General features: G+C 48.9%; 6 protein-coding genes across 6 annotated transcripts, besides 2 other annotated features; 5 read left to right on the forward strand and 1 right to left on the reverse strand.

Annotated features, from left to right (window-relative positions):
• Positions 1–25: a repeat region.
• A 3690-nt stretch (positions 26–3715) lies between these two features.
• Positions 3716–3950, forward strand: FPSE_02051 (uncharacterized protein; the record flags this gene model as incomplete). The annotated part of the gene is made up of 2 exons (XM_009255170.1): positions 3716–3726; positions 3842–3950. The coding sequence occupies 2 exons, from the start codon at positions 3716–3718 to the stop codon at positions 3948–3950; spliced, it is 120 nt and encodes a 39-aa protein (XP_009253445.1).
• A 1225-nt stretch (positions 3951–5175) lies between these two features.
• Positions 5176–6427, forward strand: FPSE_02050 (uncharacterized protein; the record flags this gene model as incomplete). The annotated part of the gene is made up of 3 exons (XM_009255169.1): positions 5176–5594; positions 5651–6321; positions 6372–6427. The coding sequence occupies 3 exons, from the start codon at positions 5176–5178 to the stop codon at positions 6425–6427; spliced, it is 1146 nt and encodes a 381-aa protein (XP_009253444.1).
• Positions 6428–7029: 602 nt separating this feature from the next.
• FPSE_02049 (uncharacterized protein) lies at positions 7030–8015 on the forward strand (the record flags this gene model as incomplete). Its single annotated transcript, XM_009255168.1, has 3 exons — positions 7030–7117; positions 7194–7283; positions 7333–8015. The coding sequence occupies 3 exons, from the start codon at positions 7030–7032 to the stop codon at positions 8013–8015; spliced, it is 861 nt and encodes a 286-aa protein (XP_009253443.1).
• A 905-nt stretch (positions 8016–8920) lies between these two features.
• On the forward strand, positions 8921–12492 carry FPSE_02048 (uncharacterized protein; the record flags this gene model as incomplete). The annotated part of the gene is made up of 2 exons (XM_009255167.1): positions 8921–11050; positions 11104–12492. 2 exons carry the CDS (start codon positions 8921–8923, stop codon positions 12490–12492), a joined length of 3519 nt encoding a protein of 1172 aa, XP_009253442.1.
• Positions 12493–12619: 127 nt separating this feature from the next.
• Positions 12620–12642: a repeat region.
• A 2499-nt stretch (positions 12643–15141) lies between these two features.
• On the forward strand, positions 15142–16377 carry FPSE_02047 (uncharacterized protein; the record flags this gene model as incomplete). The annotated part of the gene is made up of 2 exons (XM_009255166.1): positions 15142–15553; positions 15623–16377. The coding sequence occupies 2 exons, from the start codon at positions 15142–15144 to the stop codon at positions 16375–16377; spliced, it is 1167 nt and encodes a 388-aa protein (XP_009253441.1).
• Positions 16378–17075: 698 nt separating this feature from the next.
• Positions 17076–17860, reverse strand: FPSE_02046 (uncharacterized protein; the record flags this gene model as incomplete). Its single annotated transcript, XM_009255165.1, has 4 exons — positions 17076–17233; positions 17298–17581; positions 17650–17695; positions 17761–17860. 4 exons carry the CDS (start codon positions 17858–17860, stop codon positions 17076–17078), a joined length of 588 nt encoding a protein of 195 aa, XP_009253440.1.
• Positions 17861–17903: the final 43 nt, after the last annotated feature.

Below are 17903 nucleotides of genomic sequence, written 5' to 3' on the forward strand. Positions count from 1 at the left end.
AAAAAAAAAAAAAAAAAAACAAAAATGAGGCCGGTTCGTGCCTAGCAACAACAAAGGGAGAAGAAAGTTAGTTCGTTCGTTCGGTTTAACTGCGCAAGGGATGGTTTCGAGAGATGAAAAGCTGCGCCAGCCACGATACTGACGTCGTCCGGTATCGCAATTTCAGACGAGTTTGATTATCTTTTCTGGGCGTTGAAGATCAGGGCGGTCCTATGGTCCAAGAATGAGAAAGAAGAAAGGGAGAAAGCTGGCCCTTGCGTGCGATACGATTTCAAATGTAGGTGAGGTGGGCGCTTCTTGTACTATTATGTCGGTTCTGAACTCTAGACTCTCTTTAGAACCCGGGGCCGGACTATATCCATTCAAAGGGTAGTGCTGCGGCGGGTGCGGATGCGGATGCAGATACGGATGCTTCGGGTGACTGACATGTCAGTACAGTACTTGAGCAGCCAAGGATGTCGATGACCAGGTGCAACTGGTCAATTTGTGGTGATCTACCGTAAAAAGTAACCGCAGTCAGTGCCTGGGCAAGCGACAGTAACGGATAGGCAGTGCAATGCACGTCTGGACTCTGGAGCTGCCGGTAATTAGGTATACGGGCTGTGGCCGTAATTTCTCCAATACGCGGAAGCCGGTGTCTTCGGACTTGTTAACGATTGTCTTTCGGCGAGCAGCGGCGGTGGTCCCTTAAGTACCGACTTGGGAGGTCCTTCGCCCTGCGTTGCTCAAGTGAAGCACTGTATTAGTTGGAAAAGAGAGATGCGTCGTTCGATGCGTTAACCTTGTCAGGTTTTCCAGACTGCGGACTTGGTTGTTTAAATCTGTATGAGCCTGGTAGGGGACCCAGAAATTCAACGTCAACGACAGCAGGTTTTCTTGGAAAAAAGAGGACCACCAACAAGCTCCAAAACAGCCCGGGACCGGGTTGTGTTCAGTGTTGCGATGGATCTCCAACCAGCGCGGGGGGTCCCTTATTTTCTCGATAAAGTCACTCGGTCCTGGGTACTTCTGGAGTACGGGAAAGAAGAGGGTCCGACGAGCTCGTTTTCTTTAATTTGTCTGCGTACGAGACCAAACTGTTTCTTCCTTGCTTACAATCCCGTAGGTACAGTAAAGTACAGTACAAGATGGTACTCCTTCTGCGAACGATATGCGATTTGCGATTTGCGATGAACGAATTGAGTGATGACGGGCCCGATCAGTGGCATACGTCACTAGGTAGTTTAGCGGGTTACCTATGTATGGCCTGGGCGAGATGGATTGGAAGTCTAAGTCTGGACTGGGCTGGGCTAGAACGGACACCCTCAATTCACTAAGAGGACCCTCCTAGGTCAGTAGTCTTGACAAAGGCACCTCGAAACCGCTGCACACCGAGTAATGTAATTCAAGCAAAGTCGGTGAGCCAAGACTCTAGGAAGAAAGTAAAAAGCGCAGCAAAAGAAATAGAATCAAGGAACAGAAGGAAAGAATTGTTCGCGAAAAGGATCAAGGAGGGTTACAATCCGCCCATAGCGGCAGGGGGAATCATGTTTTCTATATATGTACTTGCCATGATGCCCAGTTTTAAACTGACTACGAATACCTACCACTCATTACCTGGTGACCAGACTTACTATACCTCAGACGAAAATAGAGCTCAAAGAAGCACAAAGAATCGAGCGGAGGCTTCGACGACAGGCCTCTGTTTCGCAACATGCCTTTGACGAACTGTCAGATGCTGGATGGGCGCTTCGGCGTATCGACAGTTATGTGGACGAATCATGCCATCCAATCATAGTCCCGCTCTACCATCTGTCTATGACTGAGCCAAGATCAAGTGCAACGTAGCAAGAGGCTGCATGCATCTACTTGGTTGGATTCGTGTGTGCTTGGCGCCAACTGTTGCTGGTATAGTTGCTGTATTGTGTCTCTTCTCTGGGGCCAATTCATCTGGTTTTCCAAGCAACCTGTACCAGCAACCAGGCTTGGAATTCGCGGCACAGCACAAGAACGAGGCAATAACGATAAGGAAATCGTGTCTGTCAGCATTACAGAGTACCTTGACTTGGAAGCAGGGTAACATGGGGACCTGCAGTGTGCAGTTTCTACCGCTGATCCACTGCTTAATTAAGTACAACATGATCTTGTCAACGAATATGCGATAACTACCTAGATAGTCTAGACAGTGGCTGGGATATTCCCGTTTCGGCCTCCGTAGAACGGCGTCAACGACGGGTGTCATCGTGGCATGTCCCGGCCTAGAAAAGACTCGTCATTCTTAACGCCATTTCTTTCCACTTCAAGGCTTCTTTTACCGCTGTCTCCACGAGCGCTGGGCCTAACTTACTGGACGGGCCGTCCATCGTCCATGCCCGGGATGGCTCCATCTCATGCGTCTCAGACGCTTGGATGCCAGCCACTCCGATTGCCTCCAATGAATCACTTTGTTTCGTCCTGTTACGAGTAGAACACAGTATCGTAAGCTTTACACTTGAGTGCTGTCGTACCAACGAAATTGCACCATACTGAGCCAGTTGTCAAAGAGCCAAGTAACTCGTATTATTGCCTCAATAGTATCTAGCCAAGACTCAATCTTTGGGGCTTTTGACGATTTCGACTCCACCGTACCGCTCAATACAGGCATACGTAAGCGTCCAGCCTCTTTTTCCATTCATCTAGGCTTTGTATATAAGCGGGCTTGAACAGTTTACTGGGGTTGGAAAAAGCTTGGCGTGCTGAGTGCTTCAAGGTTGATGCTCCTGTACTCTGTACTCCGTATCACTTCATAAATTGCGGTCGTTTTCGATTTGTTCAAGAGTTTCAAATGATAGACACATATGAGGCTTACCAGAGGCCCATTGAAGTAACACGTATACATCGTCGGCGTGTCCCTTAGTGCTGCCGCTGGGTAAGGTACTCCCGGGTTTAGGGTTCATGGATGGATGATGGATGGAGGCATCCAAGCCCTATTTGCACTCAGCCGGACAAGGGTCAATGTAGGTGAAGTTGGAGCCGTAAAACCCGGAGAAGACAACCTAGAGCCAAACCTAGCGTGCTTTTCTAAAACGAAAAGTATTTTTGTGCAGCGATCCGCTACGTGAGTTCAAATCACGATGGCTATGGCTATGCTAGACATGATGCCAAGCTCTTGGTGTTGTGTTTATTCCAGCACATGGAGCCTCTCGATTGGTCCCAACGTGCATCGAGGCGCCCTGTACTCTGTACATCAGTGCAGAATCCGATCAACGATTACAGGATGTTCGTATACTGTACCTTGCTCTACTCGACCGGGAACACCGGCTCTTCCTTGACCATGCATCGTCCATGCTCAGTCAGCCGCTAGCAAATAGCAAATAATGACTGTACATACCGCAATACTGGACGATGCCTCATCAGCTTCGAGTGTTACAACCATAACGGGGTTGGTTTGCGTAGGCGGTTAGAATTTTCTGTTTGATAGATATGACAACATACATACAATGCCTGAAGTTTTGAGGATAGCGCTTGCGCGTCAAACAATGGGGAATCAGGTGCAGATTGTGCCAGAAATGGTTGATGATTGTTATTAGCGTCTCACCTGAAAGTTCCGATTGTGTTGGATGCCATGGATGGCTACTCGACACAGCCTAACAGCTTCTGTCAGGCCCCCCTACAGCGAGATCGGCCAGGTCCACTCTGTTTGATCGTCAGGCATTTGAAGAGCCGGCAACTCATCTCTCAAGAGCCGCAGATCATCATGTCAGCTACGTACGTACTATAACGCGCGACTTACAGCAGAATCTTCCATATTACAACGCTACCCACAGAGTACAGCAGAGTAGCTTACCATATGGAGAAGAGTTTCAAGATATATCCTAATTAGGGAATGCAACCTCACCCTGCTGGCTACAGCTGAGAACAAGTTCATTACAATCATTTACGTCATGAGTCCCGATACTGTGGTGATAGCTCCCCTACACGACGTCTATTGAGGATGCTATCAACCTGTCCAGCTGATCTTTGCATGCGTGGGGACATGAATACATGTCACACCATGATAGTGTCTCAATAAACTGCGTCATGCATTAGCCCTCTCCTTATCATGAATGGCATGCTTCCTGAGTGAATATTGACAACACAGGAGGGTCATTGCGCGCTGTTGGCGGCCCATATCTTGGCATTCATGATAGGTTAAGTTGATCCTTTTAGATCAGTTGGAACAAAACAAGGTGCGGCAACCTTCACACTGGAGACACCTTAATTTATTCAATGTGGCTTCTGTTTCGTCTCATGACGTGTAAAAAGGTATGTGTCTCCAACGCCAACACGTGGTGCTTCGATTATGTTCTCAACGTCAAATTCCAGTGGAATTCTGCCGTCGGGTTCGAGAATGCTATTCATGGTCTGAACTTGGCTACCTCTAAGTTAGCTACAGACTACTACCTAACCTTGACGATCAATTCATGCGATTTTTGTATATTGGCCCACCCGTGCCTGGACTGAAAACCAGCACATGGTTTTGCTAATTGTCCAACATCCAACATGATTCTATGGTATCACTACAGGGTATCAATCTCTGCCTTGTTACTTTAAGCTTCCCCAGATATCGATCCGAGAATGGTCTTTCTCTCTTTGTGACAGAGAGATTTGAACAAGTTACCCAATCATGTTACGGATTTCTGCCATTGGATGCTTTACCACTCTCACGGAAGCTCGCCGAAGCACAACCTTTTTTTTACGGACCGGTCGCACAAAAACAGACAACCAGAACAAAGTTGTTAGGGGAAATCAAACTTTTATAGTAAAAGGAAGGATTTTTTCCCTTTCACTTCCCCCTTTTCCCCCTTCTCTTCCAGTGTAAGGCCTGTCACTCTTGCGGTTGGGGTCAACAAGGAGCTCGGGTTCCTGCGGGAGAAGAACAGTGTTTGTGATCATTGGTCGCTTTGACTCAGAAATTGCCATTTTTGGATGTCGCCTTTTCTTTGGCGGTATAGCAGTCGGTATTGAGTTCTGTCTTATCACGTGTCTAAACTGTCTGTAATCCAATCCCCCAACCGTACCTACACTCCGATCTTGTCTCAATTGTGAGCCTGAGCCCGAGCCTGATTACTCCTTTCAGGAATTTCAATCTTTGGCACAGCAGCAGTCTCACCACAGGTTGCGGCCAGGCAACTCAAACTGGGCAGGCAGCATCAGCATCAGGCTTGTATAGCTGGAATGCTCATTCAACCATATTCGATTCTGGCGCCCGTCCCAATATCAACACTACCATCGCTCCCGGTGCGACGCCTGGCACGCACGACATGGCGCCCGTGTCGCAAGAGATGGTTCGCTTCAGAGACGACTCATCGTACACATGAGACCCCCATCCTGCCTTTTCGGTTCGAGACGGGCATAGGCCTTTTTGCGAAGCGACCTCCTCGTCCTTTCCCGCCGCCTTTTCTGTCTCCTCCGTCTACATCATTCACGGATCCTCTGAGTACACATCACCAGAGCCGCGACCGTCGTGCCTTTGTTCACGGCCAACTAATAAGAGGGAAGACGAACGGCGATGATGCTGTCTACGCAAGTGATTATTTCATTTGTGCCAACGATGGCGTGGGAGCGTGGGCTACGAGGCCGAGGGGACACGCTGGGTGAGTAATCGGTCAACTTCCGAGCTATTACAATTAGCCGCTTACATTTATCCTAGACTTTGGTCACGACTTGTTTCGCATTTCTGGTCCTCCGCGATCGAAGAAGAACTGGCTGAAATAGAAAAATCGAAAGAACCCAACCCTATCGCTAGTCTACAGAGCGCATACGATCGGACTCTTGCTGCGACGACTGAGCATGACTGTTTGGGCACGACAACAGTTTGCGGTGCACAACTACACTACAAGACTTGCACCGAGAACGAAGCACAGACGTCACCAGTCTTGTATGTAACCAATCTTGGCGACTGCCAGGTTATGGTTCTCCGCCCCAGCACCGAGAAGATCATCTTCAAAACTGTGGAGCAATGGCACTGGTTTGATTGCCCACGACAGCTTGGCACAAACAGCCCTGACACGCCCAACGATAATGCAATTGTGGACAAGATCGATTTGGAAGTTGGCGATGTTGTGCTGGCAATGACGGACGGTGTTATCGATAATCTTTGGGAGCACGAGATTGTTGCGAGCATACTCAAAAGTATTAAAGAGTGGGAATCTGGAAGGCACCCAGAAGCTCACAGAGGTGACCTCACAGGTGGTCGTAATGGTGGAATGAGGGCAGCTGCCCAGGATCTCATTGAAGCAGCCAAGGAAATCGCCCTAGATCCCTTCGCTGAGAGTCCGTTTATGGAACGTGCGATCGAAGAAGGTTTGGCGAGCGAAGGCGGTAAGTTTACACATTGCACATCTTGCTGCACAGAAATCTAACGTGAGTAGGCAAACTCGACGATATCAGTGTTGTCGCTGCCCTATGTGTGGAGAATGGGGGTTAACGGTAGTCTCTTTGCTGGACATTCGAGACATCTGAACGACTTAGAGTAGACTTGACGGAACGAGCGAAGCATTATGCTACCTACTTAATTACACGATTTAATGATGGGACGGGATACACGTAGCCCGGATATAAGGCTTGCCATGCATCATAGAAAGAATTTGCCGACTAAATATAAAAACGATTACTCTGAACAGAACCATTGACCATCTACGTGCCACCATGATAATACTTTAGAAGTTATAGGAAACAATAGGATCCCTTGGAGAAACAAGACGATTTTAAGATCATATAATAAAAACTAGACCCATATACATATTAAGCTAGTACTAGCGATACCTATACCCTGGATATGATTATCAATATATAGCTATATATTTAAAATAAAATCCTTTCTTATGACTCTTTTCCCTTCATGACAAGTGGGATAGCGGGGCATGATGATGGCTAGCGGGTCGCGTCTGGCATATCTTATCGCACGTGCCGCGATAAGGAAATTTATTTTTTGGAGTTGATCTTGACTTCACCTGGTGTCGCATCAAGTTTTGTTTGGTACGCTCAAGCAACTGGCTCAGCCCCTGATACAGCAACAAACTATTCAAGATGAGAGGAAAGAGGTCAAAACAGTACCGGAAGCTCATGGAGCAATTCTCCCAGACTTTCGGCTTCCGTGAACCGTATCAGGTCTTGGGTAAGTTGTCGCAAACTGCTATTGTCCCGACAATTTGGTGGGAAAAGCTAGCACGAATAAAGCTGACAATATCTAGTCGATGCCGAGATGATCCAGGATTCCTCCCGATGCAAGATGGACCTCGAGCCTGCTCTGTCAAGGACTGTCCATGGCAAGGTCAAGTCTAGTACGTCCCATCAACAAGCTGTCTTGCGACCAATTGCTAACTTGACCAGTGGTGACGCAGTGTGAGATGCGCAAGCTCTACGCTACGCGAAATGAAGATTTCATAAAGCTCGGCCAATCCCTCGAAAGACGACGATGCGGTCATCATCCTAACGAGTACCCCGAACCGCTGAGCACCCAAGAATGCCTTCGATCAGTCGTCGACCCCAAGGACACAAACCAAAACAAGCATCGTTATGTGGTTGCCAGTCAAGATCAGGAAGTGCGAAGGATGCTACGAGGGATCAAAGGCGTTCCTCTAATCTATATCAAGAGGAGTGTCATGATACTCGAGCCAATGGCCGACGAAAGTGTTCAGGTCCGAGCGAGGGAAGAGAGGAGCAAGTTCCGAGCAGAAATCAAGAGCTCCGTCGGAAAGCGAAAGCGAGAAGACGCAGACGATGACGATGAAAAGGCCGACAAGAATGACGCCGGTACTACAGAAGACCAAAAGAAGAAGAAGAAGAAGGGGTATGGATCCAAAGGACCCAACCCTCTGGCAGTCCAAAAACCGAAGAAGCCAAAGACGGATGGCCAGCAGCCACGAAAGCAGGAATCCTCCGAGGCGAAGGAGAGCACACAAGAAGGCGCCGGCAAGCGAAAGAGACGGAGACGGAACAAGACCTCTGAGACAGAGGACCAAGGCGAAGCGAATACTACCACTGCCACTGAGGTGACTATGGCAGACGCTTAGGTCTTGGAAAGAAGCGGGTATCGCGGGAGGAATGCTAATAGGATACCGCGTGTTAACCCCAGGAAATGCGCCAAGGTAGTTTATCGAAAGGAGTGTGCGCCATTAGCGATACTTGAGAAGATAGCATAGGTTGAGAGGGGATCAAGGGGTGTGGTGAAAAGGATATAGTGTTTAAGCGTTAACAACGGTGTCAATTTAATTGGAAAACGATGCATTCAAGTTGCATTGACTCTAAGTTTTGTTTCATCACGATGTTGCAATCAATTGACCAAAACAGCCTAGGCCAAGGAGTGTCGCATCTCCTCTTGCAAAGAATTGTTAGGAGTCGCGTGAGGTATGAAGAAGAAATTGCCTTCAAGATATCCCATATGTGGTGGGCTTGGAGTGGAACATTGCATGGGTTCCTTGCACCAAAGTGCTGACGTCCACTAAGAATCCACCCATCCGCTATCTGTTAGGGGCCATCAACCGCTTCTGGGTCGACCCCCACTCGTAATAATTCAAGACGGAGTTTATCCACTTCAATATAGGAGTTCGTTTCTGGAATAGCAGAGGGACGAGGGGGAATAGCAAGTCCGTCGCCTGTTCTTTTACAACAATTCGACTTCTGGACCTTTTGATACGGGGCGATTCTCGCGTCGAATCACCACTTACATCATCTCACCTCACTCCTTGGCTGGCTTCAACCTTAAAGGAGTACTGGTGATTTGATTGCCCGCAGCACTTTTGATTTGGGGTCGAATGTCGTTACTAGGCCTTCGGCCCTCTCGATCCATTTGAAGCGCCTTTGAATAACCCAAGTCATCCTTCACTTCTTCATATTTCTTATTCAAAAAAGCGGTTCTTAACAAGCCCGTTGAGCGGGGATACCAAACATAATCACGGTCTTTCATTATTGAGACGTCATGACTACTCAAGCCGATGTAGACGATTTCGGCCTGCCCATTAGGCGGTATCCGACTCCGAAGAACGACGAACCTGCCGATGCGCCTACTGATGCGCCTACCGATGCCTCTAAAGGAGAGTCGCCTGCCTCGACTTCGTTAGATGGAACTGCCACTGACGAGCAATCGAAAGCCCCTGAAGCCAAGGACGATAAGATCAAGGATCAAGCGACACCTCCTGCTGGCGAAGCGGTCAAAGCAGATGACCAGAGCGATACTTTTGAAGATGCCCGGTCTGAACAGTCAAGCCCTAGGAAAGAAACTAGATTGGAGATTTCTGCTGTCGCGCAGGAAACTCCCACACCGACCAAGACTACGCCTACAAAGAACGAATCTCTCGACACTGAAAGCACACCCAGCGAGTCGAAGCCGGGAGTCCCTGAAGAGGTTTTGCCAAAAGCAACAGACGTTCCTGAAAAGCCTGTAGAAGAGAACAAGGTGCTCGCAGCCGAAGGTGCTCGCCCTGCCGATCACAAGCCCGAAATTTCCGAAGAAGTACAACCAGCAGTCGACGATACAATTAAGAAGCCTAAAGATATCGAAGTGGGTGTTGATAAGAAAGAACCTCCTTTAGATGTTGCAGTCCCGGTTCCTACTTCACCCATACAGCCCAAGCGTGAACAGATTTCTGAATTTTCCCACCAAAAGATCACGGAACAGCCAGAAGAGAAGAAGGACGAAGCCGAATTAGAATGGCAGGAGATGCCTGCATACGCCCGGTATGATATGTATAACGACGACGACAAGCTAGTTGCCAAGGAATACGATGCGGAGGAAGTCGAAACATATGAATACGGAGGACTTGGTGGTGCCGGCAAGGGCTACACCCGCGTGTTCCTGGATGACGACGCCGAGTCTGCGACAAGTATGGACGAGAACACAAAATATCTTTTCAAGAGTGCAGCCGGAACCAGCATGGTGGATGACGACGATGGACGGGACGCTATCGGTCAGATGCAGGCCACCAAGGATCTTTTGACAGAGGGGCAAAGGGTCGCATACGTTGGATTGGTCCGTCTCGAAATTGTCAGACTGGTGAAGGAGGAGGAAAAGATGAAGACGTTCAAGAAGACAAAGAAAGAAGTCGGCATCGCAGTTGAATCCATGATGATGTGGGGTCAAAAGATGATGCTTCGACTTTATGCTCACATGGAGATTAACGAAGCAGAGCAAATCATGATCGAACAGCTGGCCGAACATGGAGTGATGCCTCAAGACTTGTCACCCGCGCTCGTTACCAATGCTCGCGTAGCAAACCCTATGGCAGAGGGCGAGGCATCTATGCCAGGTACCCCCTCTCTGGATGAGAAGCCCGCCGAGGCACCACCGCCATACCAGGCGCTTGACGGCGAGGAGCTATCAGATGTCAAGACGCCATCACAGCTTCCCACGACGTCAAAGATTGATATTGATTTGCGATGGACGGTTCTCTGCGATCTCTTTCTACTCTTGATTGCTGATTCTATCTATGATGCACGCTCAAGAGTGCTACTTGAACGGGTCGGCGAGAGTCTTAATATCACCTGGATTGACATCTGCCGTTTCGAGAAGAAGGTGACAGAGGCTCTTGAGATGCAGCAAGCGGCTGAGAAGGAGAACTGGAATGAAGAGGAGCACACAGAGACCCGAAGGAAGAAGGCATTGACTCGCCGATATGTCATGATGGGTCTGGCTACAGTAGGTGGCGGCTTGGTTATCGGTCTCTCGGCTGGACTTCTGGCTCCCGTCATCGGAGCTGGTCTGGCTACCGGTTTAACAGCTGTCGGAGTGACAGGTACTGGTAGTTTTCTTGGTGGTGTTGGAGGAGCAGCTATCATCACATCGGGTGCAGCAGCATCAGGAAGTCTTATCGGAGGCCGAGCTGCAGGTCGAAGGACTGGCGCAGTCAAAACATTCGAATACCGGCCCCTTCACAACAACAAGCGAGTCAATCTTATTGTGACCATCTCTGGGTGGCTGACGGGTAAGGTTGATGACGTCCGATTGCCTTTCAGTACGGTCGACCCTGTTATGGGTGACATTTACTCCGTGCTTTTCGAACCTGAGATGCTTCGAAGTATGGGTGACACCATCAATATCCTGGCTACTGAAGTAAGCTTTCCTGTTCTCTTTTGACATGATGTCCGAAACTAATCTTTCCTAAGGCTCTTACATCGAGTATTCAACAAATCCTTGGTACAACCATTTTAGCTACTCTCATGTCGGCTATTCAGCTGCCGATTATCCTGACCAAGCTCTCCTATCTTATTGATAACCCTTGGGCCGTTTCTCTGGACCGCGCTACAGCTGCCGGAAAGATTCTTGCAGATTCTCTCATCGAGCGCAACCTGGGAACTCGACCAATCACATTAGTTGGGTTCTCAATTGGAGCGCGAGTGGTCTTCTCTTGTCTTCAAGAGCTTAGCAAGAAGGGCGGTGTTGGTATCGTTCAGAACGTTTACATGTTTGGCTCGCCTATTGTGGTGAGTAGAGAGGAGTACATCAAGGCCAAGACTGTTGTCTCCGGCCGATTCCTCAATGCCTATAACCGAAACGACTGGATTCTTGGTTATCTATTCCGACTCACAAGTGGAGGTATCCGCCGAGTAGCTGGTCTAGCTCCTGTTGAGGAATGCCCCTTTGTCGAGAATATGGACGTTACTGATCTTGTGAATGGCCACATGGACTATCGTCAAAAGATGCCCGTCTTGCTGATGAGGTGTGGATGGTCTGTTGACAGCGAGGAGTTTGCTGAAATTGAGGACCCAGATCCAGACAACCATAATGAGCGACAACGAGAGTTGATCAACGAGATTGAAGAGGCTCGTAAGAACCTGGAGAAGGATGGTAAGGCGAAGAAGTCTGGACGATTTAGCTTCTTCGGTAGACGAAAGAACGCCGGGAAGCAGGATTGGGAGATTTACGAAGATCAAAAGAAGAACGGAGATTATAAAGACAAGGCAAAGGAAGGAGGCGACAGCAATACCGGCGTTCTGTTCGATATCGATGCAATTCGAGCAGAAATTGCCAAGGATGCTCGTGATCATTACGCCAGTCATGAAGATCTTCAGGTAAAGGAGATCAAGTCAACACTGCCTCCCATGAAGTTGGACGTGTCGTCACTTCCAGGGTCTCCGTCAGCAACGGCCAATGGCTCCCAAACCAACATTAATACAGCACGAGACTCGCACGATATTAGAGAGTCCCAAGAGCGGTCTCACAGTTACACGCCTAGCTATACCAGGCAGACGACACCACCTGCTTATGGCTCACCGTACGGCGCAGGGTTCGGTTCAGAACATGGTAATACATACGGATCAGACCGACACGACGAGGACGATATCCAGATGACGTTTGATACGTCGTTTGATGATCACCCGCGGTCGACAGCGACAGCGACAACGGCACCGGCACCGGCTACCGAAACTACACCAACTCGGCCACAGATCAAAACGGCACAGACACTGCCTTCAATGACATTGCACGAGCCGTGGGGCGATTCCGACGACGATGATTTTGGCAAGGAGAAGGAGATTTCAATGACATTCGCTTGATTTGGCAATACTAGGAGTTCTTTTTGAGTTGCTGGTGTTTTACAGGTCGGCGGTTAGAAGAGCTCAACCTCTGGGTCTTCGACATTTGACTCTGGCATTGAGTTTTTACGGCGGCGCATAGCTTTGATTTTTTTTTTTTTTTTTTTTTTTGAATGTTGTTGCATTCCTGAAGGAGTAATCAAAAGAATGGTTGGAGCATTAATAGCATAGTAGTTAGTACCTATCTAGAATACCTGACGTGGTAAGCATGAGCAATGACAAAGATGAGATGGAGGCAGAGGGAGAGGAAGAGGAGAATAAGTCCTAATTGAAATTTTGATGCATTTGGATTGTTGCGCCGAATAAATTATTGGTCTGTGTGTCGCTGTTACTGCCGCAAATGCTACTCAACGTTGGTCTGGTCATCTGTTCTATAAAAAGCACATGGAATATGTGCGTGTGACTGACTGTTGGGCGATCTTTGTTAACGTAACCTCTCGCTACACACTGATGCACCGTACTGCAATTATCGTGTTTGCGAACCAGAGTCCGGATGGGTCCATGGGTTGGTTGCCGGAGCATAGGTAGCGAGAGTTAAACTGTACCCTTGGCCCGTATTACTAGCGAGATGTTAAAAAAGACATTGAGTATTCCAGCTTCAGGGTACGGTTTGACCGAGGTTGAGGCTGAGTGATAGTATTAAATCGAGACTTTGCTCCGAAGCAGCTGAGAGGTGAGTACATATGCCTCTAGTGTTACGTTGACTGGGTTTCAAAGTAAAAGATCGGAGGATCCGTTGTGTCAGCAGAATTCACTCACGCTATTAAGAACTATGAGCTGACTGCTATGTGCAAGTACGGTTGTTTCTTATGTCTCACCACCGGAGCAAATTTGCGAAGATGGACGAGATCGTCGGGTTGTTGGTGTACGCGAGACTATTGGGGGCGAAGTCAGAAAATGAGCATCCTTTAAATTATGTGATGGCACAATGGTGGTGTCAGAGCTTGAGTGATAAGTTCTCTACCTCGACTACATGGCCTAAGTTTATCAAGGCCACCATAGATAAGACGGGGTACAATGCTTGTAAGATGTTTTGATATCGAATATTTCGTCAAGAACAGAAAATGCCTATCCTATCATCTTCTCGATCTCATCTGTTGCACATATTCGAGTGATGGTTGAAAGTGGTAACACTGGGGCTGACCGGGCTCAGCGCTAATGTCTAAGACGCAGACCAAAGGAGCATGCTAGTGATAATGGAAGTCGAAAGCTCGTACTGCACAGTGCCCATCTGTCAGCCGCAACTGGCCTTTCCCATTGGAGAAAGGTTGAGAAGCAATGGGTGCTTTAATGCCGACGTTTCATAGGGCAGAGTCTTGGTAGAAGTTGGCGAGGCTTGCACCGCCCTCTCCACATTGGATGTCTGCATGTTCGCGAGAATGTAGACCCAAGTATTTGCGAATGCCGCTCGATCTCTCTTTATGTATAACTGCAGTGAGTATCCGTAGGAGTATCAGAGAGGCTCAATGTTCTGTGGGATTCATTAGAAATGGTCCGAGATTGAGTATAGGGCTGTGCTGATTTCAATACTGTCAGCAACCCATAAAAAATCCTCCTTCCTTCCATTGATGCTTCAGTGTCACCAACATTGGTACCTTAGTGCTGACAGAAGGACTCCATCCCTTCAAAGGCGGGATTCCAGGGTCTCCGTCAACCACAGGAGGTTTCAGGGGTCCGGGCACCACCCCAGCTCGGCTCAAACTAGAACGGGCATAGAGCATTCCTCTTGTTCTCGTTTACCTCAGCTGAGGATGCTTGAGTTGGGCTGGTGGTCAAGCCAACATACGATGGTTTATTTGCACGTCCAACAATGACTTTGCCGCCCAAGTTCGCTCGACTGCAACGTGATAGAAACCAACATGGAGACACGATGCATGTAGAGGCATATCGGCGTTTCAGAGCAAAGCCGTTTGCTGCAGCGATCCTCGTTCAGCGGCTCAGCCCAGCCAAGCAGAAACAAAACGCTAGACCGGGGTGCACCTTCCATCCGTGCAGCAAGCAAGAGAGCGGAGTGGTCTAAGTAGTTAAGCTTGCCCCTTTAGGCAAGCACTGTGCTGTACCTGCCGTGTACACCTCATATGTGAGTCTAGCTTACAGCAGGTAGTTGGCCAGACTCTGGCTGAGTACGCCCTGGGCTGCACTTGCAACCATCCAGGTCAAGCCAGGCCTTGCCGCAGAAGAAAGAGGAGACTTGGAGTGATGTGACAAGGACAAGGACAAGGACAAGGAAGGAGTGGCCTAACCGTTGTCCGTTTTCTTTGTTCCCTCCCCTTCTGTTCGTTCGCTCACCTTTCTTTTCGTCTTACTACTTCTCGTATCCGAAGCCAACCTCTAATAAAACAACCTCGTTTTTGTTTTCACTTGCACAGTCCTTAGGGACTTGTCCCCGAACAAACGTTATCCGCTGGTGGTTGGAAGTGGACTTGGCTCCGACTATAGCTCAACGAACGAGTCCCAGGAAAGCGAACACTTAGCGACGAAAGACCGACCTCTGACTTACACATCGACCACAACGTCCAGGTTTTGCACGAGTGAACGAGCGACCTAGGATTCTTCAAATCGACCAGTACAATAAATCGATATCAACGCGGCCCGAATCACTGTTACCAAATGGATCGATTGGCGAATCAAGGTCAGAGCGAGGGCGCTGGCGCGGGAGATCTTGCGAAGAACATGCAAGATGCACCGGCATCAACATCAGCATCACCATTGCCTACAAGCAATCCCAACGATGGTTCACCAGGAAAATCAGGCGGCGGAGGCTTAAGCGACTCTAACCCTGGTAACTCTGGCGACTCTGACTCTGGGCAAGCTGCCGTCGAGTTCGATCCGCAACTTTTCGACTTCGGCCCAGTATTCATAGTCGACGCCTCTCATCAGAAGAGAGACTTCGGATTTGAAGCCAGTAACAAGACTACCCTCGAAAAGGTGAAATGGCAGGTTTTCTACAATAGCACAGTTGACACGCTGGGTTCTTACAATTTCAAATCTTCAAAGAGAGATTTCTATCAATTCATCAAGGGTAAGTTCTGCTCTGGCTCATGAAGTATGGTCCCGATTCCATGTTTCTTACTGATGCATCATAATGTAGTTACAAATAATACGGTATCACTCAACTTCACGGGTGAAACCGAGCAGTTCTATGGCGATAACATGCAGATCGAGATTGATTGGACGAAGGATGGACTAGAGGGTACAACCAGATCAAGACTCTTCACTGTCACCAACAACGAGACTGAAATAGTCGAACTAGAGTCAAAGCTCCAAAGGGACCAGCAGGGACAAGGACCCGCGGAAACAACCTTTTCACCATCGTCAACCTCGGGAAGCATTGCACCCACCGGAACCACAGAGGCTAATGAGAAGTCCGACAGCAGCGGTGGCGGCGGCGGACTTTCGACTGGTGCAACTGCTGGTATTGCGGTTGGTGCTGTCATCGGTGGTCTTCTTCTCATCGGTGCACTAGTATGGTTCCTCCTTCGCCGTCGCCGTAACAAGCACCCCAGCGAAGACTATACCATACAGCAAACCTACGCGGTGGACAAGGAAATCAATGGCCGTACCAGTGACTCACCCAACTCACCTTACTCAGATGAGAATCACATGCAGCCTATCGCCCTTGGAAACGTCGACCGTGATCGGGGTGTCGCTCCCACCCCCCCACCAGGCCGTTCATCCGTTGCTTCACACGATCGTGGAGCCAACAGTGGTGCTCAGACGCCTCAAGGCATGTCTTCCAATGTCGCTCACCTTGTTGAAGATGGAATGACGGCCGATGAGATCCGAAGACTGGAAGAGGAGGAGCGACAGCTGGACGACGAGATTGAGCGTGCGGCGAGACGATAGTGCCGCCTCGCAAGGTCAGAAGCTATCCCTCAGCCGAAACAACTGAGGGATGCTTTCGTTTCGTGCGTCAAGGGGTTCGGAGTTTTTGGGTTATGACATATCTAGTCCTCACGGCCGCATTGGGCTAGCCACTCACTTATGTTATGTAGACTGTATCATTCGCCTACGATGGAGTGAACAGGTAGTGGGTGGCTGGTCGATCGTATCTATCGCGAAAATACCAGAGCCTTTTGTATTTAAGGGGGGCCGAAGAAGGAACCAAAATCTACGATAATTTGCTTGCACTTCTTGAAGCGTTTATAATCCATGAATGTTAGTTATTAGCCAATATAGTTATACGTAATAAGTCCCGTCACTGTTTCTCCTGTCACAAAACGAATGTCCGCAAATGATCGTGTCGTGAGTGGCAAATGACCGGTATGGCTCAAAATGGACATACGATTTGGCGTTCAAGTCTGATATTCATACACTCCCTGCCTATAGGCGTCTTGAAACAGCAATTGCTTATTGCAAACCCACACCAACAATGAAGAACCCCGCTGATTTTAATCTGCAACTCTCCGTGCTGACGCACCATTGAAGTCGGCCTTCGCGTGGTATCAAGTCAGACGTGTGCGAGCGGCTTCACTCTTTTCGCCCACAGAATCCTCGAGTACACTGTATGGCCCAAGAAACCACGTTGCTGAAGAAAACAGCTATCAACTGCGAGAGAACCAGCTGCTGACCATGTTGCTCGCGATGTTGCCAGCCAGGTTACCTGTGCCAAAGGCGCTTCCAGCAATGCTAGAGGCGTTGCTGAACTTATCGCACCGGGAAAAGGCCAGAGTGTTCATGATTGTAAGAACAAGGGCGATGACTTGACACAAATCGTTAGCTCTCTATATCTGGATTTGCACTAAAAGGAAGGAGTGTAAACTTACCAACGAGAGGCAGCCATAGGAACTGCAGTCGCACAAGAGCAAGAATGGCCATCAGAACCCACAGCATAGGCTGGATATACAAAGCGAGCCAGAAGAAGCGGCTGTCGGTAGGGTTGATGGTCTTGGTTCCAGGCTCGCTGCTCTCAAACACCCACTGCGATTCGCCCGACTGAGGATCAACTTCGTTCCACCATCGCAGACCAACAAGACGACGACCAGCAATGTTCTTGATGTAGTAAAAGTCGGCGGCGAGGAGGAGAATGGTGATGATGAAAATCATGATCCTGGATAGAAAAGAGACGTCAATATTTCTGTCCTTTTGTTGCAAGAGGTTCGTAAGGTTGTCACGCACATGCTTTGTATGATCCACAAGCCGAGAAAGTAGATCAGGACACTTGCTGGAGCCCAAGTTAGCAATTGCGCTTTGTTTGGTGAATTGGCCCAAAGTTCGATAGAGACGTACATATTCTAAAGCCGAGGAAAGTGAGGAGCGTAATGGGATGCGCGCTGAGGCGCCAGCTAAGAGCGCCCGGCGCGGCGGGCTGTGGTTGCGTGGCATCCATGATAGTTAGAATAAGTTGCAGATATTCAGGAATTCGTCAGGTT

The sequence above is a fragment of the Fusarium pseudograminearum genome, chromosome 1 (genome assembly GCF_000303195.2).
Source record: "Fusarium pseudograminearum CS3096 chromosome 1, whole genome shotgun sequence".
In the NCBI taxonomy this organism is placed as follows: domain Eukaryota; kingdom Fungi; phylum Ascomycota; class Sordariomycetes; order Hypocreales; family Nectriaceae; genus Fusarium; species Fusarium pseudograminearum.